We start from the raw sequence: 22,025 nt of genomic DNA, 5'->3' as shown, positions 1-22,025 counted from the left end.
AGTAGCCTTATTGCTATTATAAACTGGTTACCAACGTAATTAGAGCGGTAAAAATACATGTTGTCATATACATTGTATAATGTACAATAATTGGATTGAGTGGTCAATCTTCTGTCTGCAGAGCTAAAAAACAAACTATTAATATACCCAAAGGGTGTAAGCCTGTTCTATTAAATAAAACCACCAAGTTATTTCATTCAGTATTTTAATTTATTACACAATATAGTACAGTACTGATCAAATACAGTTTAAAATGCAAGTTTGTGAATAAACATCTGTTACATGGATACAGTAATGACATAGCTATAGGTGGATAAACAGACTTAACAGCCACAGGCTATCCCAGAACCCCAAAAGATTCAAAACTGCTTCCTCGTTCTTTGTTTTCACATTTAGCAAGTAGTCTGCAAGGTAAACAATTAAAATTAGTCATTTTCATTAGATATAAGAAACATATGCAGATGAAAAGCAAAGAATATACAAAGAGAAAGACAGGTTGTGTGTGCCAACATAATAATCTACATACCATTTGATTAACTGGGATTTTGGGGCTGAGCGCAAATAACACTGATAAATTTAACTAGGGGTATAAAACTATCTTACAAAGTGCCAATAAACTTGGTATGTAATGCTGCAAACACATTCCTTGGGCAATGCTGGACTGTTGTTTGGTTATACACAAAGGGCCAGCCAGACAACCTTTTATGTCTGGTTTTAGTGTCATAGAACAGTTCGGAGACCAGTATTGAGCAGTGCCAGCACATTTCTCCACTGATCTCAGACCTGTCTGGATAACCACAATGGAAACTAAAACTTAGGAGCCTATAGCCTTGTACAACAATCCCTAACTCCTACTTCTCTAGTGTTTTTCAATCTGAAGTTCTGAAGGAACTAGATAGGTGTGAGCAATATGACCGATAATCCCCAAACCTCATCGAGACTGGAGCTACCATATTGCTTACATCTGTCCGGCTTCTTCCGAAGTCGGGGGGGCGAATGGTTTAAAGACAACGGATTCTTAAAAATATACTTTTTCGGGCCAAACATAAAAAATAGCTGTTGACAAAAGTAGACATGAAGAATGCAAAATATCTATGTTTGTGACCAATGTGGGTGTGTAGTCAAAGTAGTGTATGAAGCTTATCTCTGTTAAAACAAGGTTGAGAGAAACACTGTTTTCTCAAATCCTTCATAACATAAGACCAATTTGAGGCTATATTTTTATCAAGAAACAACATTAATACATTTAAAAGCTTTGAACGATAGAAGATAATACGAAAATGATATGCAGTAATTTACAGCTTGGGACTCCTATTGGCGTGAAGGAAAAGCATTACATGGGGTTTTAGCAAGTGTCTCGAGACTGAAATGTAATGGGAATCTGTTAAAATAGTATTTGCTTGCAGGAAATGTTTCCTTACTGCTATTCTGAAATGACAGAAGCAGTGCATTTCAGTGGTAACCATTGACCACTTACAGGTGGTCAATTTAACTCCGGCCCGAATACAAAAGATACAACTGACTCACAGCTAGGCCTAGTAACTGTAATGGAAAAACTATTGTATTTCTTTGGGTAAAACAATATTTGAGGTAATTTGATGAATGACACATAGCGCCCCATGAGTGTCTGCTTTGAACTATGGGGAAGAGATACTGCCTTGTTTGATATGCAGGTCAAATTCAAGAAGGGCATTCAATGAAAACAATGCTGTTTGTTGTGATGCTCCAACTCTGCAGATTTTAGCCTCACAGAAGTCCCTCCCCAAAATGCCAACACTACAGTATCCCTGTGTATATGCCAACCTACCATTACAAAAACAGTCCAATCAGGTCCTGGCAGGCGAGTCACCAAATGAGCGAAGCGCCATGCATATATGAAGGCTGCAGATTAATTGTTAGTTAGTGGCGGAGGGAGGACTCTCCCAAACCACACCAATGTGTTACCATGAGTTGTACTATAAGACTACACACCCAAAGGTAGTTTAAATAACCGACTGTAGAAATGGGACTAATGAAGCAAGTACTGGCCAGAGAACAGAGTGGTAACGCAGACATTCTCCCAACGTTCTAAGAAAAACCTACACAAAACAAAAACAAGCAGTTTCTAAAATCTAGTTCAGTCTTTTTTTAAGGCTCTTTCTTTCTTTAGTTTGAGATGGCTGTGGATTTCACAGGCATAAATGTATATATGTCTCATATGTCTTATACATGTCTCATATAGGTCTTCCAGTTGAAGGCTTTTATCCACAGCTTAGATTGTGGTCTGCAGTGTGCTAGGAGAAGCAACAGAAATACAGTTGAGTACTAACACGTTTAACTCTGATATCCTGCACCAACGTTCCTCTGCACAACATCCCATCCTTGGATTAGCCACTACACTTCAAGGGCAAGTTTCCCAGACAAATATTAAGCTTAGTCCTGGACTAGAAAGCATGTGAAATGGAGAACCTCTACTGAAAGTGATTTCTAGTCTAGGAACAGGCTTCGGTTGAATCTGGTTCTGAATGTAGTAGGGTTGATGTAATAGGTTGTAAATGTTTAGGGTTATGTGGCTTTTATCCAAGGTAAGAACCGTTGGGCAGACTCAATGCTTACAGACTGAATACTGTTGCAATAGATATATATACACACACGCACATCTGGTTCTGTAAAAGGATGACAATCACAACAGAGATACAGGTCTAGAGCTCCCTGTGAAATGGGAGTGAGGCAAGGCCGGATGGTAACTCGAGTTGGACAGTGATCGGTTTCCCCTACGGGTGAGAAATGACAGTGAGTGTTGAGTTTTGGATGGGTCCACTCAGGTCGAGAGCTGGGCCAACTCGTGGTCGCTTGACGAGCTCACCTGCCTCTCCACTCCCCTTTGCATCTTACAGGTTGCCATCCTTGCCTGAATGTCTCCCTTCTTCTCAAAGTAGTCCACCAGGGGAGGCTCGGTGAGCATCGACGCCAGCACCTGCTCGAAGGTGATGGACCAATCGCCGTCCAGTGTGCTGCCTCGCCGCTGCTGGTCGCCGGCGCAGCCAATTAGGACTGTGTCATCGGCGATGTCCTCGCACTGCAGCGAACCCGTGCTCACCATGGAGTAGGACGAGACCGACGTGTCATCCTTCACTTCTTCGTCCGACGTCTGCTGGGGCGGCGTTTCCAGCTGGGCCTCCGCCAAGGCCTTGCAGACCAGGGACTGTCCTGAGCTGCTTTCCCCATTCGACGCTTCTTTTTCGGGCTGGGGCAGTTCAGCGGCAAGGGTGGGAGCCTGGGCGTAGGTGGTGTCGGTTGGTTTCTTGGCGCCGTTGTTGGTGAACTTCTTGCCCACCTCTCCGATGCGCAGCAGCAGGCTGGCCACAGTGGCGATGGCGTGGTAGAGCTCCTGCTCCAGTGGGTCCTCGCTGAACATGTTGTACAGGGTTTTACACAGCTCTATGAACTGCTCCTGTAGGGGACACACAGGGGATCAGTCACAGAAATGGCTTCTCCAAGTGTGCATGAGTGGTCAAGTTATGGTCATCTCTCAGTAATGTGTACCTGGTTCATCCTGGGAAGGTCTTTAATGGTCTCAATCTTGGGCTCCTTCTCCTTGGCCCACATCCTCAGGTAATACTTATAGTCCTTCACCTCTGAAACAGACATCACATTATTACACTGGATACGTATAGCAATACAGCTTGAATCCTGCAGAGGAAGAATATCAATACTGCAGAAAGGTAATTAACATAGGTGGAGTGAGGCTCACCTTTCTTCTCCTCTGCGTCTCCGCTTCCCGACGCTTCCCCAGCCTCTTTCATCTCCTCTCCTGCAGATGAAGACAACCACCATCATCATGTCCACAAAGCCACTACTCAGACCATCCTCACCAGTGTACACACTACACAGTGACGGGGGGGGTAAAGTGGGTTATCTAGACAGAGGTTGGAAGGTGTGTGGGGGGGGGGTTTGATGTTTGTATTAGTTTGTGAGACATTCACTTCACGGAAGATGAGGTAAGTCAACTAGCCCACAGATACTAGGAGGGTAACAGGAAGGGATGGAAAGTCCACGCCCTGAGATGCAGATACCACAGAAAGTCAGATAAAGGGAAAGATGTGATGTCTATCACACCAGAACATTCCAAAGAGAGCCCAGAGTGGACTGTACCAAGTGTACAGGAAGAGGAAATGAGGGGGGGGGCCCACTCTGTATAAAGTTGTGTAATCTGCTGGTATGATGGTGTGCTCTATCACATAGCGAGGTTATTAACAGGTTAGAGAGTGTCCTCTGTGAACTAAAACTAATAATTGTTTCACAAATTTGTAGATTGGAATATTAGATTGACTATTCTGCCTGAAGACAGCGTGGCCAACATTTTGTTGATCAAACGTGTCTTTGTGACACAGAGTCACAGAGAGACAAACCTGAGGTCACTTCCTGCACCAGGAAGTCCAGATCAGACAGGAAGGGAGATTCTGGAGCGGTGAGAAGAAAACAAAACGAGATGGGGAGAGCAAGAAATTACAGAAATGAGAGAAATAAAGAGCAATATAGAGAAAGAGATTAAGATAGAAAGCAAGTGAGGGAGGAAACAGATCCAACAATACCATGAGGATGATGATAACACACATTGTCAGTTAAATCAAGTAGTAGGAATCCATTTTCCATGCACACACACACATGCAACGGAGCAGGACTGTAGGAACCACTCATTGCCTCAAGAGGAAAATCTAAAACGTCAAATATCACATTTACATTGTGAGCAAACTACAGTATGAGAGATGGGTTACCAAGTGTGTATATTCCCCCTATAGAAGTATAAGAGTGTATGCTCTACGCATATGTCAACAGCAATGTGTGTGTACCCTGTGGACTGTCATCGTCAGTGAAGAACTGCGCAGCCTCTAGTGCCGACTCAGCCTCCTCTGGACACAATGCTGTAAGAGAAACAAGAAGCATGTTAGCACTAGCATGTATTTGTCATGACTGTCCATGGGAGGATCCATATAGGTCAGATCAGTTTGGCAATAAATAACTTCAGCCTGACCCCCTCTCAACTGCAGGCGGGGGGGGGTGTTGACAACTCACACCCTGTTGTAAATCAAGGATTAGAACTTTAAGCTATCTCCCTCTCCAAATTCACACATGAATGTGCCTTTGTTCCACAGACGTTTTCCCCGCCGAAACTGTAACACGTTCTAAAGCGAATACTAGAACAATATTTCTAACATAGAACGTGGGGAATGGTCAGAGGTGATCAAAAGAATAATGTCATTTCAGTTGTTATTTTGTGATGTCATTAAAAATGTTATAAAGTAAATACTGTAACGTGAAAAGTATATACACTACATGTATGAAGTCACCATCCTCTGTTGTGTATGAAATATGGTGAGTGTTTTTGTTAAGAGAGGGATGTGTTAGAAACTATAAGACGAAATTGTTTATATAAAACTGTGCACAGCCAGTAGTCACCACCCCTTGAGTGAGGTCAGAGAGCGTGTCAGCCTCACGAACCACCCCTTTTGAATGAACTGTATAAAACGGTGGGTTAAGAATTAACATATCAGGCCAGAGAGGCATGTAGCTGCAGTTCACTTCTAAAGTGGTTCAAACTCTGAAATCTCAACGAGGTTGAGGCGAGAAGCTCACCTCCCAGACAATCACTGGAAGAACCAAGACATCTACACGCAAATACATTCATGATTTCTTACTCCAAACGGTGGCAGTTCGTGTGCAAAGTATATGGTGACTGTGAGAGTAGTTTCTAAATGTACCAAAGTATTGTCTCTCTCTTTTGTAACAAGCCACCATATTGTGTTAGTCCGCAAAGGAACTGTTTCGTTAGCTAGTAAATAAATAAACCAATTTGTGTAGTACTGAATCATAAGAAAGGCTCGGCTTTTTGCAGATGCAGGAGGCTACGACTGTTCAGAATGATGATATGATACGAGGTTATGATTAATAAGTTGACTGTTTATGGATGTAATATGGATGTAACCTTTAGAGTTTAATTCAGGAGATGGTAAAAGAACCACTCTCGTGGTGCCCCAAATACCTATTGAGTTAATAGTTGCATGATTAACTTAAATTGGTTAACAAAACATAATTATTTGATTAGATAAATAGCAGTCATCAGATTAATGAAAGTAAAGTCACAACATATTATTATAATACATACACATTGTCACTCATTCCCACAAGCACACACATTTTCTCCAACTGCTCAATTGTTCTTAACTCTTACTTTTCTTAAAATTGCATTGTTGGTTAAAGGCTTGTAAGTAAGCATTTCACGGTAAAGTCTACACCTGTTGTATTTAGTGCATGTGAAAAATGTAATTTGATTTGAGAGACAATTCTTCTCTCATGTGCATACTGTCCCTTTAAAAACACACCACCCAAAGCACAGGGTCACAAGAGTGTGTGCTGGCTGGCTGCAGGCTCACATCCTCTGCATTTATTGATTCACTAGAACTCTTGTTTCTGAGTGACAAGTCTGAAGCCAAATAGTGAGAAGTCAGAATGGGAGTGTCAATATCCTGCAGTATGTCTGCAATACATTTATCATAGGTAGGTTAGACTGTTATTGAACCTGAAGCGTTGTTTTTCCCTGCTTACCTGGCGGCAGGTGAAGTTTGTACAGTAACTTCAGTTTCTCTGTCATGTCTCCATGGTACATCCCACCTGATGGGAGACATATGGTTGGTCAGTTACCCAATTGGTGGCAGAGGTGGGATCCATGCTAACTACAATCTTATAATCAACCAGTCAAATTAGGCACTGGGACTTATCCTTCTACAAACTAGCACATAATTGTTCTCAAAACCACAGCCGAAAACATAAAATGTTGTAATGCATGTCAGTTAATATCTTCAACAACAGTAAGTTGCGATTCCTTAATTCAAATCTCCAAACTCACTCAGGCCCGTGACAAACTCTTTGAAGTTGATGAGGCCGTCCTTGTTGCTGTCCAACAGGCGGAAGTGGCGAGCGGCCAGCGTGACGGTGTGAGTGCCACACAGCCAGGTGCCCAGGGCCCCGAACAGCTGGCAGAACTGTTCCAGGTCGATGCGGTACTGCTCCAGGTAGGGCAGGCTGGGGTCATGGCGCTCCGCCGCCGTGCAGCTGGCCCCCCAGTAGCAGCTCATAATGTGCTTGGCCTGCCATGGGGAAGGGGAGTGGGATGCAGTTCAGAGGTGGTATTAGCTGATTGAAACATTGAATGGATTGTCCAATGATGCTTGACAGTAGAGGGACTTGAGCTAACAGCTTGATAGTGATGGCTTTTGTTGAAGGCTTTCAGGTTTACACTTGTTTGGAGCATGAGCCACAACTTGTTTTGTTCTCAGTCGATTGATAATGGCTCACTTGGTTGCACAACACCTAACATGTGACAGCTGTGTGACCTGTTATCATCACCGCAACCATGACTAACATGGCAAAACAAGCAACTATTATTTACCACCCACCACACTAAGTTGCCATGCCTGTGTTTAGAACATTGCTCACAGAGAACTTACTGAATAAAATGTTGAAGACCAGTGTTAGGTAATGGTGTAAAAAGCCACAGGGGCGGTAATAATTACACCAATTTCTCACCTTGAAGAGAACATAGAGTTCTTCTAGCTCCTCGATACTAAAGGCTGAGTCGGTCATGATGGCCCTTACCTGTGGACAGACACACAGCTTTACAACAGACAGAGAAACATCTCTGGCTATAACACATTGGACCAAGTAGGAACAGTATGACAATAGATCATTATTAAGTGAAGGTTGGAATGGAGTCTAATGTAGACTAATCTCAATGCTATGAAATTCAGTTGTCAACGTCAAACTACAACCGTCAACGCAATGAGATCAAGAAACCAACGTCACTAAGCACTTCAATCACAGACTTCTTTGACATATGAACTCACCACACTCCTCTTGGCAGTGTCCTCCAGCGATTGGATAACCTTTAACCTCTGCTTGAACCTCATCTGCTCGATGACATCAGCACGCAGACTTCCAAACTTCTGCTCAGGGACACAGAGAAACAAAGGGAAAAGGCAGATGTTAGAGAATTGTAGTACAATAGAATTGAAATAGCTTTCAATAGAGTCGGTTACAAATGTATCCCGAAGTCACTGATTTGTAGAATCTACATCAATCTCTCCTTGTTCTATGCGATTGAGTAAACAAGCGAGTTGTGTTCAAGAACTAAGAATGGAATTTTCCGTGAAAAAGTAATTTGGCTCTACTAGTCATGCTGGGAGCACTTGTCTTACGTCATAGGATGACTTGATGAGCTGGAACACGTCAATCTCAGGTGGTGGTTCATCACCACTGGTCAACAGGGCGTGGAGGTGGGGAATGGGAGGAGACACAGTCTGCTTGTTGACAACATTGTCCAGGTACCTGAGAGAGAGTGAGAGAACAACCACTAATTCTCAATCCAGCGCAATATGGCTATAGCTTCATCAGTCCAGAATGGTGATGTCACCATTCATAAATAAAAATGTTTTAAAAAATAAGGTTTCTGTATAGTTACACTGTAGTTACCCTTTAAATGAAACATTTTGGCAACATAATGTGTGGTGTCAATTCCAAGAAACACTTGAAATCCCTCACTCACTGTCCCAGTATGGTCACGGCCTCTCCCTCGTCAGTGCAGACGGTCTCTCCCACCCCCCACTCACCGTCCCAGTATGGTCATGGCCTCTCCCTCGTCAGTGCAGACGGTCTCTCCCACCCCCCACTCACCGTCCCAGTATGGTCATGGCCTCTCCCTCGTCGGTGCAGCCCAGCAGCGTGTCCATGTTGGCGTGCAGCACGGCCAGCGCCACCTGGAAGATGACCTTGATGCCCTCGTAGAAGAAGCAGTCGACCAGGAGCACGGCGCTGTCGAAGGGCATGACGCTGAGGAACAGCGTGAGGAACCAGGAGAGGGAGATGGTGGAGATGACGCCCAGCTCCTGCATGTGCTCGTAGAGGAGGGGGAGGCACTCACGAGTCAGCTCCTCAAACACGCCTTGGTCAACGAGAGCACCTGGGGGAGAGGGAGAATTAAAAAAGACATCCATACATATCTAAACCTACGCATCAAGGTTGGGTTCAAGTCATTTTAGGAAGAGAAGTAAAATTGAATTCATACAATGAAAAGTCCTTATAGAAAATTGGAAAACTGAATCGACCCCAGCCCACACCAACTACTGAGATCTTATCACCCTTAGAACCTTCAGCAATCGTTCTATTTCTATGGTAATTAGTGACTCTGTACTTCTATTGCCAGTCTTAGCTGTCACTCACCCACAACCCTGGTGTTGTAGTAGTCAGGCAGCATCCTCTCACACAGAGCCACCAACAGCCAGAAGGCCTCCTCCTCTGTACAGTACAGCAGCAGCACCGACGTCACAATGTTCATCGCCTGGAGAGGACAGGCATCGATCATTGTGTACTCTTCTGCTTGTGAAGCATCACAAATGTTATTTCCTGTCTTAGTGAATTTCTAGTTCCAAGTTATTAGTCGTATGTACGGGATACGCATGATGTACATTTTGGTTCTTCCTCGACAAGTCAACGACAATAAGAAATAATACGAACTAAGTAAATGTCAGTAGAATAGAAAACATTTTAGCATAAGAATAATACAGGAAGGCACAATTTATAGTCCAATATTTACATGTATTTGGGAAGGGGGGATAAGTGTATACATTGAGCAGTATAACAAGAGTCTGGTAGCAGCAGTTGTGATGTGTGTGTAGCATGAATATGTGTCTGTGTGGTTGTGTGCTAAGGTGCGGAGAATCAGAGCAGGTGGTCAGTCCAGTTCATGTTCAGACAGTCTGATTGCTTGTAGATAGAAGCTGTCGCTAAGTCTGTTCGCATCAGACATCATGCACTGAACCGGTCTGCCCGACGGTATGGACCATTGAGTGAGACGGGGGACACACTTAAGAATTAACAACAAGAAGACAAACTGAAGAGAATAAATAATGAGAGAAAAACAGGCAGACATAATAAGCTTACAGTAAAGAATAGACCACCAGACTACGGTAGTTCCTTTGCAAGGTTTCCGTTAGCCGGTAATAGCCGGCTTTTGGCCGATTAAAAAGAAAAGCCAATAAGTAAAATTGTCCTTTTTCACCTATTAATGAAACACCAGTTCATGTAAATACATTTGACTGGTCATGCTTATCCATCTATAGGTAAATTTGCATAATTTAGTGGGAATACATTGGCACCTGTACAGTATATTCATTATGCATCTTATTTATCAAACATGTCCAGCATACAAATACAAAACCTTTGAGCGGAAAATCTGTCAGAGCGCGAGAGCTGCTGCTGCTGCTGTTACAACATCTCAAACAGCAAATGCATAGGCAGGCCTCATCAGCGCGTCACACGCCACTTTGCAAAGAGCTGGAGGCAGTATGCTTTTTGAAAACATATACTTAAATTGTTTGGAACCTGAACGTTTTAATACATACGAGGCATTACCTTGCTTCAAAGTAGCCTAGCCAAAATCTGACCATATCAGTGGAGGCAATTATTTTATATTAACTTTCTTTCATTGTCCTGTAGCCAAAGGCACAATCCTAATCAGATTAGCAGCCCATGCTAGTTGTTGCATATTAGATCTCCCCGCTTTCCACATTTCTAACAGATATTTTCATCTCTGTTACTTGAAACCACTAGCATGTGCGGTGCCTTTTTGACAACGTTTTACCCTCGCTAATAGCATCATGGAAGAAACATTTGCGCATAGCCTACTGCCTTGTGCGCATTGATGCGAATATAACGTGAAGAAATAATCGGTTATCAACATTTTAAGCTAAACGTTCTGATCTGTTGCGTCAGACTCGTTGCTTTAAAATGTTTTATTATAATAATGTAGCCTAGGCCTACAGGTTGTATGAATTTGGGATCTATCGTCCAAAGTCCGTTTAGAATAGGCTATTTCGTTCCCGACAAGCTGACCAATAAATTAGGTAAACCATTGTGGGATATTAAATTGACATTAGCTAGTGATTTTGCTATTTGTTACTCGTCTTTTTGGCCGAGGAAAAGTAAATGTGGACAGTTATTCAAACATCTTCACATCCGAATTCGGTAAGAACCGCATATCGTTGCATCCTCGTCTTGCATGTTCTGTTAATATGAATTACCATAATCTAAATGTGATTTCTGTCATTCTGAGCACCGTGGGTGGATGCCTTAAATCAGGTTACTCACCCAATACATATGGGTCCGGCAAATTTCTGAAATGTCCTGTAAATAAATACAGAAATGTCCGGTGCCACATTTTTTTATGGAAAGCCTGTTTCCCGGTCCCATATAATTCAAGCACTATTTCCAGGGAATGCTTAGGACGCTAGGCCTTCGTTCCAATCTCCTTATCAGCTTGAGGCTTTTCATGTTTGAGTCAACTCAAACAGTCGGTCTGTTTCAGATGGCATTTTCCAGGAATTTAATTCCACTATAGCATTACATTGAGTTCTTTCAACTACTTCAAAGCATCCAACTCAATTGCCCACTCTCTGGAACCAAATTCTACACTCCAGAGAAGTTTCTAAATATAACAGATCGGTCTAAGTAGCAAACTCTAAAACAAAGTGTAAGAAATCTCATAACATCTCACAGCCAGTGATCATGTTAATTGGTTTTAACGTTTAACAACAAAAAGGAACCTAACAAGTTTCCAACATCACTAGGCAAGCTCTATCCTGGAACCCACAAGGAAAACAGAAGAGAGGGCACCCAAGAAACACCTGGCAGCGTGAGCTTGAAGCAGACACCAAAGGATCTGGCATAAAATGGAACAAGACTGAGTGTGATGGAGAGTCGTTGATGGCCTATGATACTCCCTGGAGAGCAACGAGCCTAAGAAAGTAAAGTTTTAAAAAAGTTGCCATACCTGGCAGTATCCTATGCCAGGGTTGCGGCAGGCGTAGGCGGTGAGGACCCTGCGGAGGGCAGCGATGCCCATCTCATTCTGGAAGGCGTGGTGCTCGGGCATGGAGCGGTGCAGGTCCCTCTCGATCTCCTCCGTGGCCAGGGTACAGCGGCCCATGGCCTGCTCCACCAGCTCAGCATAGTAGCCAGGGTGGGTGGCCATCTCATTCTGAGCTCCTGGAGAGGAGATGGATGGTACTAAAAGGGTTAATTCAATGAATTATATGAGAGATTCAGTCCATATGGATTTGTCAGTTGGCAAATGATCTAATGTTTAGATCCTTTTGATTCCATCGGTTGTATGACTGGTAGTTTGTTGTATCAACAAAAACATGGGCTAACTTGACATATTTGCTAGAAAACACAAAGTCAGACAGATTCCTGAAAACAGACTAGTCATTGACTCTCATTCCAGATATCATTGCAGGACACAATCCTGGTCACTGAGTGCTATCATTTTACATAGAGGAAACAGCCAAAGTATGAAAACACATCCACATAGCAACACAATCCAGGGGTTCAGTTTCTAGGTTCTCCCATTATTGCGTAACCCTTGCTTAGCTAGGCCGCATGACTCAGGAATCCAGTTGGTCAGCTGATACCAGATGAGTCAGAAAGGAATGACGAGGGGAGGGGTCAGCTTGGTGACGTTGCAATAACAACACTTCCTTAGTCAATATGGCAACAGAGACAATGCAACGCATTACCTTCAAGTCACAAGGTAGGAGTGAGTGCTTTCCTTGAAACCAACAGATTGCTGATGTGGATGTACACTATATACACACACTAAAGCATGTGGACACCCATTCAAATTAGTGGATCTGGCTATTTCAGCCACACCCATTGCTGACAGGTGTGTAAAATCGAGCACACAGTCATGCGATCTCCATAGACAAACATTGGCAGTAAAATGGCCTTACTGAGGAGCTCAGTGAGTCAACGTGGCACCGTCATAGGATGCCACCTTTCCAACAAGTCAGTTGGTCAAATTTCTGCCCTGCTAGAGCTGCCCCGGTCAACTGTAAGTGCTGCTATTGTGAAGTGAAAACATCTATGAGCAACAATGATTCAGCCGTGAAGTGGTAGGCCACACAAGCTCAAAGAACGGGACCGCAGAGTCCGGAAGCTAGTAGCATGTAAAAATAGCAACATTCACTACCGAGTTCCAAACTGACTCTGGAAGCAAAGTCAGCACAAGAACTGTTTGTTTGGAGCTTTATGAAATGGGTTTCCATGGCCGAGCAGACGCACACAAGCCTAAGATCACCATGTGCAACGTCAAGCGTCGACTGGAGTGGTGTAAAGTAGGGTTGGGCGATATTACGATATAATCGGAAATCAACTATGTTTAAAAGACATTGATGGCAACAACATTTTGATGTGATAATAGTTTATATTACACACACACGCTACTTGACCAAGAAAGAGCGTAATGGTAGTGCTGCATCAGATGACCTGGCGTCCACAAGCACCCAACCTCAACCCAATGGGGATGGTTTGGGATGAGTTGGACCGCAGAGAAAAGCAGCCAAAAAGTGCTCAGCATATGTGGGAACTCCTTCAACTGTTGGAAAAGCATTCCAGGTGAAGCTGGTTGAGAGAATGCCAAGTGTGTGCAAAGCTGTCATCAAGGAAAAGGGTGATTACTTCGAAGAAACTCAAATATAAAATCTATTTTGATTTGTTTAACACTTTTTTGGTTACTACATGATTCCATGTGTTATTTCATAGTTTTGATGTCTTCACTATTATTCTACATTGTAGAAAATAGTAAAGATAAAGAAAAACCCTGGAATGAGTGGGTGTGTCCAAACTTTTGACTGGTACTGTATATATTATTTAAAAAATGCACAGACGATAGTTTACCCTATTTGAACATGACTGGTACCGCTGGAGTCGGGCAGCGCACAACAATGCAGTTCACAGCTGAGCGACACGCCAAATGACCTACCGATTCCTATTTGCCATAGCCTTTTTCATAAATATGTAGGTAGACTTAGCCTACTATTAACACAATGCAAAAGTTGGTTATGGTTCTCCTGGCATCTGCCAAACCCAGATTCGTCTGCCGAACTGCCAGATGGTGAAGCCTGATTCAGCACTCCACAGAACATGATTCCACTGCTCCAGATTCCAATGGGCGGTGAGCTTTACACCGCTACAGCCAACACTTGTCATTGCGCATTGTGATCTTAGGCTTGTGTGCAGCTGCTCGGACATGGAAACACATTTCATGAAGCTCCCGAAAAACAGTTATTGTGCTGACATTGCTTGTTGCAATCAAAGACAGGCGATTTTTACACGCTATGAACTGACTAGTTGGAAAGGTGGCATCCTATGATGGTGCCACATTGAATGTCACTGAGCTCTTCAGTAAGGCCATTCTACTGCCAATGTTTGTCTATGGAGATTGCATGGCTGTGTGCTTGATTTTATACACCCGTCAGCAACGGGTGTGGCTGAAATAGCCAAATCCTTTAATTTAAAGGGGTGTCCACATGCTTTTGTGTATATAGTCTATATTCAACCTTCAAACTCTGCCATTCAAAATCACCATGTTTGAAGAAACCTTATAGGCTATTATTGAATGCATTTGTTTCTATTTGGTAAATGATCTACCTCACCTTACAATCTACAATTCTGTTGAATTCATGGTACAGGCCTATTGGCTTTCTGCTAGCTCCACCTAAACCAAACTTTGACCCTCAAAGCTAGCCTGTAGGTGATTAGTGGCGTCTTTGAGAACTGGAACAAGAACAGAAACCATTCGGAGGGAGAGTTCCTCTGCAATGACACCTACTTGTGGTTCGTGGTTTGAAACCCCACAGAGGTGCAGCCAAAAACAGCACTATAAGAGTGCATCTAAGAGTGCATCTGTGCTAGAGTAGGAGTGGCCTAGTGGTTGGAGCCATCAGCCACAGACTACACAGCCAAAGCAGAAGTTGAGAAATGTAGCCTGACTGCCACCAGAAAAACTGAGTGCAATGACTGCATATTGGAATGCTCCAGTTAAGACATTTGGTAAATAAAGCATGGTATCTATGTGGGCTAACCAAAACTCTGCCATGAAAGGCATATGCTCTTTGGGGATACATAGACTAAGAAAATTCTAGAAATTGAATTGTAGAAAACAAAATGTCTACCTGAGAAGAGCAGCCACAGCTCCCCTCGTAGGCTCTCAGGGATACCGTTGAGCACCAGCTCTCTGGTCTTGGAAGTACGGTACATACACACCCCCCTGCCAAACTCAAAGAAGTGGATGTTCCACGACTCCTCCTTCATTTTCTCCTTGGTCTGAGGAGGAGAAAGAGAGAGAGAGAGAAGGGGGGGGTGTCAATATATCAGTATGACCTAAAAAAAATAAAAAGACATCAAGCTAAAGGTATGTTATAACAATATAATGACATTGGTGATCAATGACTAGAATGCTGTAAGGACATGGTGTTTATGCTCCTTTGACACCATGAGCAAAGCAAACAACGTCAAAGAGCTAAGACAAAGAATGGCGAAGCGAGCACTGTTTCCAAATGAGCCAGGCATGACTTGCAATCCTTGAGTTTGGGAACCTAAAGCAGAGCTAGATAGATCGATAAACAGATGGTGGCCTTTAGGTGTCAAATTTCAAGCTTGCCTATGCACACACTTGGTTAAGATAGTATTTCCTCTCGTGTAATGTTAACCATGATAGGAACAGAACCATAGACACGGCATACATTAACCTACATTCTAAAGCATCAAACTCGGTCTACATCTCTAGGTAGGGACAATAAAAATATTGTTCAGAAAGGATCACTTCTCCTTAAAAAAAACAGAGCACACTGAAGTAATAAAACCCTATAAAAAAATGGGTAGGATATTCTAAGAGCATAAGACAGTCTAAGCCGTTGACGGGGGTCTGACTGGGGTTGGACTCACAGCTTTGGGCCCGTGGTCCTCTGGGTCGTCCTTCTGGTAGATGCGGAGCAGGCCCTGTGTGGCTGTTGGCAGGCTGGGGCTGTAGTGGCGCCCCTGGGACGGTTCCCCTCCTGCGCCCGTAGGTGTGGGGAGGCTGGAGGAGAGTGGGGTGGTACTGGGGCTGGGAGAAACCTGGGGGGAAGGAGGAGATAGTGGATTTAAAAGGGGCGTTATCAGCTAAAACATACCAGCTGGATATCCTGTCATGCTAAAAAGAAGTAATGCGAGAGAGAATACAAAGACATTTTGATATACAGTATGTAATCAACGAATGCATTCAAAATAAGTAATTCTAGCAAAAGCATGACCGTGAATGAGTAGTCATATCATAGTCATCTAGAACGTAGCAGAAAACGTCAAAAAGCCATATTATGGATCACAATCTCATAGGGTTGCAAAATTACAGTAACTTTCCCCAAATATTCACAGAATCAGAAGTTAATAAGCAGGAAATCTGGAATTCCCCCTACCAGGATTTCTTGAAAACCTGGGAATTTTGCAACCCTACTCTTTCACGACAGAGTGTTACTGACAGATCAAAGGGCCCACCCAAACAGCACACCTCCCCTCTGATTGACTCACTGAATAGCCACCGAGGGCCAGCGGGTGGCCGTCGCTCCACAGCTTGTCAGGTGTGCGCTGCAGGAAGTCGGAGATGCGCTGGACCAGGAAGTCGCGGTCTTTGAGGTTGGCGAAGAGGAAGGTCATCTTGTTCTTGGTGCTGATGGACACGGGGCAGGGCAAGACGCTGCTGCTGTCTGCCTTCTCCACAATGGACACCTAGAGAGAGGGAGTGAGGAGAAAGAGGGGAAGAGAGAGAAAGGGGAGGTGAGAGAGAGAGGTGGGAGAGTGCTTTGTTTATTTACTCTAATGTACAACTGTAAGAACATTAGGCACATCCCACGAGGGTATGCCACCCATAAAAAAAGATGGACAGAGTGAGAAAGTGAGAGTGAAAAAGATTGCCAGAAAGAGAAAGGAAATGAAAGAGGGAGGCAGGACATAGGGAAAGAGAAACAAGATGCCCGAAAACAAAAGAAAGGGGCGTGCTTGCGTTGTGTGTGTAGGTACCTCTCTGAGGGGGATGATGAGCTGACAGAGGTCCTCCTCGCGGCTGCAGAAGCAGATGTAGTTGTTGGAGACAAACAGCTGGCCCACAATGTGCATCTTGGCGAAGGGCGTCCACAGCGTGCAGTCTGTGTGTCCATCCAGGCGCTCGTCCGGGGTCAGGCGGAACAGCGCCCGGTAGCGTTCGTTCTTGGCCCGTGCGTCCAGGTCCCTGAATTTGACATCAAATAGTGAGAGGAGGAGTAAATTAGCAAAGGTAGATACAGTAAATATATACAGATGGGAAAAAAATTTGATTTATCGGTGAGATGCAGGAAATTGAGGACTGTCATTAACAAAATCTGGTGTGTTAAGAGGAACAATACACACCGTGCTGCCTTTCAGGACCTGAATTGCCTACCCCTGTTCTCTGGAGGTTGAACAAGCAAGTTCTTGGAAGAACCCTCCATTTAATTGAAAACAGGTGTTCGGGAACATTTTGGTCAGAAAAAGAAGGACATTTCCGACTCATCTCTCTTGAACCTTGAAACCTCGTACCTCTTGAGTGCCGAGACGTTCTTGAGCGTCTTGCATGCCTTGGGCAGCGTGCGGTCGGCGGCGAAGCCCTCGTTGTCCAGCAGTTGGCGCATGGCGATGGTGGCCAGCTGCTCCATGAGCTTGAAGGTGTCGTTTATGTTGAGGAACATGGAGAAGTAGTGTTCCGTGTGCCGTGTGCTCACCCGCACACTCTCCGGAAACACCAGCGTGGCGTTCTTCTCAAGACGTGTCACCTCCGTCCACTGCACCACCAGGGTCACTATAAGGGGAGACGGGAGGAGAGAGACATAAAGAGATAAGAGGGAGAGAGAGAGCAAAGGAAGGGGGCAGCGAGCAGGCAGAGATAGGTGTACAATAGAGAGGAAGAAATAGCAGAAAGGGAAGGAAGAAAGGTAGATTTCATGGAATTCCATTTGTCAGGGGTTACTGCTGCAACATTCAAGTGGGGTTACCTCTACATCCGCACAAACTCAATACTCTATGTCCTTTCACACACACTCTCTCTTAGCCCCATTATCTTCTTCTGTAACCTATCTCATAAGATTCCTGCCCATTTCATTATTCTTAGACACACATGCATGCTCACACACATCCTATGCAAGCATGTCAGGCGAGCGAGCACACACACACACACACACCTTCTTTCCCCAGGAGGAAGGAGTAGAAGCAGAGGTGGTTGACGCTGAGGTAGACCCAGCCCTGGCGGGGCACACGGCCCTTCCAGTAGCTACAGGAGTAGTAGTTGACCAGCTTCTCCTCGCCGGGCATGCCAAACAGCTTCCTCATCTTCTGCTCGGCCTCGCGGAACTTGCCAGAGTCCTCGTCCTCCTGGGCCGCTTTGCTCTTGTTCTCCTCGGCGATGATGCCCTAGATAGAAAGAGTGAAGGAAGAGGGAGTTCAGATTCTATGCCGACGTGCATGAACACACGCATGCCACTTAGAATGGGCATGAATGGCATTTTCCGGATTGCGGTCAATGTGACAATGACGCATAGATCTCCTCTTAATAGAGGAACTGAGTCAGTAGCTTACATAACACGGGAAAACCAATTAAGACATAGGTTAACCCAAGGTTTGACCATATAATTTGAATGTGTTCTAATTCTAGGAGGTTGAACTATGCTTTGTGGCAGCAGTGCCTACCGAGACCTTCCCCTTGACGAAGGTGGTGATGTCTTCATCGTTGTCGAAGATGGAGAGCGTCTGGAGCAGGTTGGTCTCCAGCCACTCCCAATGCCCTGTGATCTCCTTCCGCGAGGAGCCTGGGAAAACAGTATTTCAGCACCACAAGGAGAGGTCTCTTTAGACCTGATGATAATGGATAGCATTTATATAGTCCTGATGCTTTTACACAGTTGTATTTAAATAAGCTAGCCTCAAAACAGTTTGGCTATCCCAGAATATTCAGAGTTGTCATGGCATGGTTTTGCACCCACCACAAGCGATGCTCCAGAAGATCTGGGAGTCCCCTGTCTGGTGCAGGATCCTATAGGGAGCCACTCTGGCACTGGAGTCCAGGACCACATCCATGGTGCCCACCAACAATCCTGAAGAAAAACAGCACAACATTTTAGGCATGAATCCCAATAGGGGACTACAGGTCAACCATGCAAAATATGAATAGCTGGCTGGAGGAGTCCTAACTTTGCATGTGTGACTTTTAACCTACTTTCTGGGTAAACAAATGTTATTTGGTTAAGATCTGAATTGACATCTATTTTTTAGGGGGTGTGTGGAAGTCCAACACCTGTTGAGGCCCAATGTCTGATAATACAGACACGCATCGAAACTCACATGTGCACGCACGTACACATAACTCAATCATTTCTACATGATGTACTATTTCATAGCCTACATTTTACTGTCTTATGTGACGGGTTAATGTGTACTGTAGGCTAGCCTTAGACCTGGCGTATATTCCTAGAACTTGTCAGCAACACAGCTGCAGTGGTGCTTGTTGCTTTTAGACAAGGACTTGGGGGAGAAATATCTAAATCAAAGGGAAACATCATAAACTCCTGTGAATGAAAGGCCACTTGTGTTGAGTCACCTAAAATGAGACTTGATCTAATTCAGTACAAATCTAACTAAATTATGAGTGTTGGACTAGATAGCTTCCTAGCCTAAAGAGTTCTTTAATATGAAATCGTTTTTCATTACATGCCATTGTTGTTCTCTTTATTACTAGAATTACAGGAGATAGCTAAAGTTACCTATATCTGGTGTTTTATGATAGCGTCCAAATTCAAAGTGGGAGGCTAATCCAACGGCAATGTTTTGGTCATATGGCAGGGCTAGCTAGCACAGTCTCGGGTTGGCTAAACTAGTATATGGTCCTTTGAAGACAACTGGGAACTCGAATAAAACGACGTCGAATCATGACGTCAGTGATCTTCAGGTCGGAGTCAGTGAACTCCAGGTCGGAAAATCGAAGCTCGAGGAAGAGGCCCGAGTTCCCGACTTGGAATTCCGAGTTGGATGACCTTTCAAAACTACCAGTTGTCTTGAACGTAGCAATAGTCTACTAGCTGTGTAAACGTTATTGTTTAGTGATGCATTTGAGTAAATGCACATAATTCAAACGCAATCAAAACAACTTGGAACTGGAAACTCGAAAATCTCAAAATTCACACTTCAGTGCGTCACAGACAACTGGGAACTAGGGCAAAAACGAGTTCCGACTGGTATTTTTTATTATTTTGAGCGGTCTTCCACCTCGGAAACTCGGGCATCTTTTTAGAGATCCGAAATGAAGATCACTGACGTCATGATTTGACCTCGTTTTTCCCAGAGTTCCCAGATGTCATGAAAGCACCATTCTAGCAATCATTATAGCTATCAATTCTGTTAGCTAGTAGTAGCAAAGAGCGAGCATGGTAGGTGAAGAAAAACAACGCTAACGTTAATTAGCTAACAGTAGTTAGCGCCACTTTTCCCCACGTAGACACAACAGCTAGCCTGTGTGCTAGCTATCTTGCTAACACACAAACCTGCTAACTAAAGCCCTCGTTACTAATGCAAGACATTAGCCAACACAAATTATATTTTTCAGAAAGCAGTTATACCAAATAATTGAATTTCATAGTTACCAGTGATGCCCCCTCCTTTGCCATGGCCCTTTCTCCGCTGGAGAATGAAAAAGGGGTTCGCCCTTTCGCTCACCCACAGAGCGTTGGCCAGCAACACCTCCTCCGGAGTTATCCACATTTTGAATTACCTTTTTCCAAATGACGCACTTATACTTGGATATTATGCTGCACCGTGTACGTTAATAAGAGACTTTACACAGGCCTGTTTTGCAGACGTGTTGCCTGCTGTTTTGAGTTCATGTCCGCGGGCAGTCCGTCTGTGCAGCTGTCTGCTCTGTTGTGTTTCTGAAACTGGTCGCCTCCTTCTTGCACGAAACACGCCCACTGTACGCTGCGTCGCTTCTTGACGTGGTCACTGTCTGCAGTAATTCTTATCAAAATGCACATACCGGTAGGAGTACGTTGATGCCGCGTTCAAAACCACTGGGAAGTTAGTGATCTTCAGGTCAGAAAGTCGGATCTCCAGAAACAGGCCCGAATTCCCTAGTTGGAATTCCAAGTTAGATGACCATTCAAATCGATTTTTACCAGTCGGAGGTCTTTATTTTCCGAGTTCCCAGTTGATTTGAACGCTTGGAAGTTGGATATTTCCGAGTTCTCAGTTCCAGTTGTTTTGAATACGGAAAGAGTACAATAGTATGAATAAAACCTAGCGGTCAAACAGGGAATTGGTTCCAATAGTTTTTCCACTTTTCCCACAGGAGATTTCAGAAACACTTAAAATAAGGGCTGTGATTTGTAGGCATACCCTGGAGTGACATTTGATAACTGTAAATGGCTCTAGGGCAAGGTTACATTAATATATTCACTTGTAGTTACCCCCCAAAAATGAAATGCTAATTAACTGATAATGTGGCTATCATAAAGAACTACAAATGAACTGGACGAGACTGCCAAATTGAGGCAAAGGTAGGATTTTCTGGATTAACTATCTAATGTTAGCTAAATGTAGTAATGAACAAATTGGCTACATTTGTTTAAATTGACAATTCTGTGATCTGTCTTGTGCAAGTTTTAAATTGACACAATATCCGTTAGCGAAGGTGTCAGCTAGAAGATAACGTGCAGGAGCTTGCAGGAATTTGCAGTTTGTAACAGTTTTGCTTCCATCCCTCTCCTCGCCTCCTCTACCTGGGCTCGAACCAGGGACCCTCTGCACACATCGACAACAGTCACCATCGAGGCATCGTTACCTATCGCTCCACAAAAGCCGCGGCCCTTGCAGGGCAAGGGAAACAACTACTTCAAGGTCTCAGATTGAGTGATGTCAACGAATGAAATGCTATTAGCGCACACCCCGCTAACTAGCTAGCCATTTCATACGGTTACACTCACCCCCCTTTTGACCTCCTCCTTTTCCACAGCAACCAGTGATCTGGGTCAACAGCATCAATGTAACAGTTTTGTCAGTACATACACACAGCAAGTAGGTCACAAGGGGGAGAGGCGTTGTGCCGTGAGGTGTTGCTTCATTTG

The 22,025-nt window shown here is 44.1% G+C and overlaps 1 protein-coding gene across 2 annotated transcripts; it reads right to left on the bottom strand.

Moving 5' to 3' along the window:
* Window positions 1–191: 191 nt before the first annotated feature.
* Window positions 192–20,883, bottom strand: LOC139581135 (TBC1 domain family member 9B-like). 2 transcript variants are annotated; one of them, XM_071410592.1, is made up of 22 exons: window positions 20,550–20,883; window positions 18,897–19,007; window positions 18,604–18,722; window positions 18,099–18,327; window positions 17,461–17,719; window positions 16,927–17,134; window positions 16,438–16,635; window positions 15,817–15,987; window positions 15,045–15,195; window positions 11,864–12,078; window positions 9,256–9,373; window positions 8,710–8,995; window positions 8,235–8,364; window positions 7,884–7,982; window positions 7,567–7,635; window positions 6,887–7,127; window positions 6,586–6,651; window positions 4,833–4,904; window positions 4,392–4,442; window positions 3,734–3,793; window positions 3,526–3,617; window positions 192–3,433 (listed from the first exon to the last, which is right to left on the bottom strand). In XM_071410592.1, the coding sequence occupies exons 1-22, from the start codon at window positions 20,665–20,667 to the stop codon at window positions 2,801–2,803; spliced, it is 3,696 nt and encodes a 1,231-aa protein (XP_071266693.1). In that variant the 5' UTR covers window positions 20,668–20,883; the 3' UTR covers window positions 192–2,800. The 2 variants fall into 2 exon arrangements, with proteins under 2 accessions (XP_071266693.1, XP_071266694.1); XM_071410593.1 differs by lacking the exon at window positions 4,392–4,442 and having other exon boundaries at window positions 20,550–20,881.
* Between the last annotated feature and the right edge of the window lie 1,142 nt (window positions 20,884–22,025).

The sequence above is a fragment of the Salvelinus alpinus genome, chromosome 7, assembly GCF_045679555.1.
Source record: "Salvelinus alpinus chromosome 7, SLU_Salpinus.1, whole genome shotgun sequence".
Lineage (NCBI taxonomy): Eukaryota > Metazoa > Chordata > Actinopteri > Salmoniformes > Salmonidae > Salvelinus > Salvelinus alpinus.
This window is presented reverse-complemented; position numbering and strand designations above follow the sequence as displayed.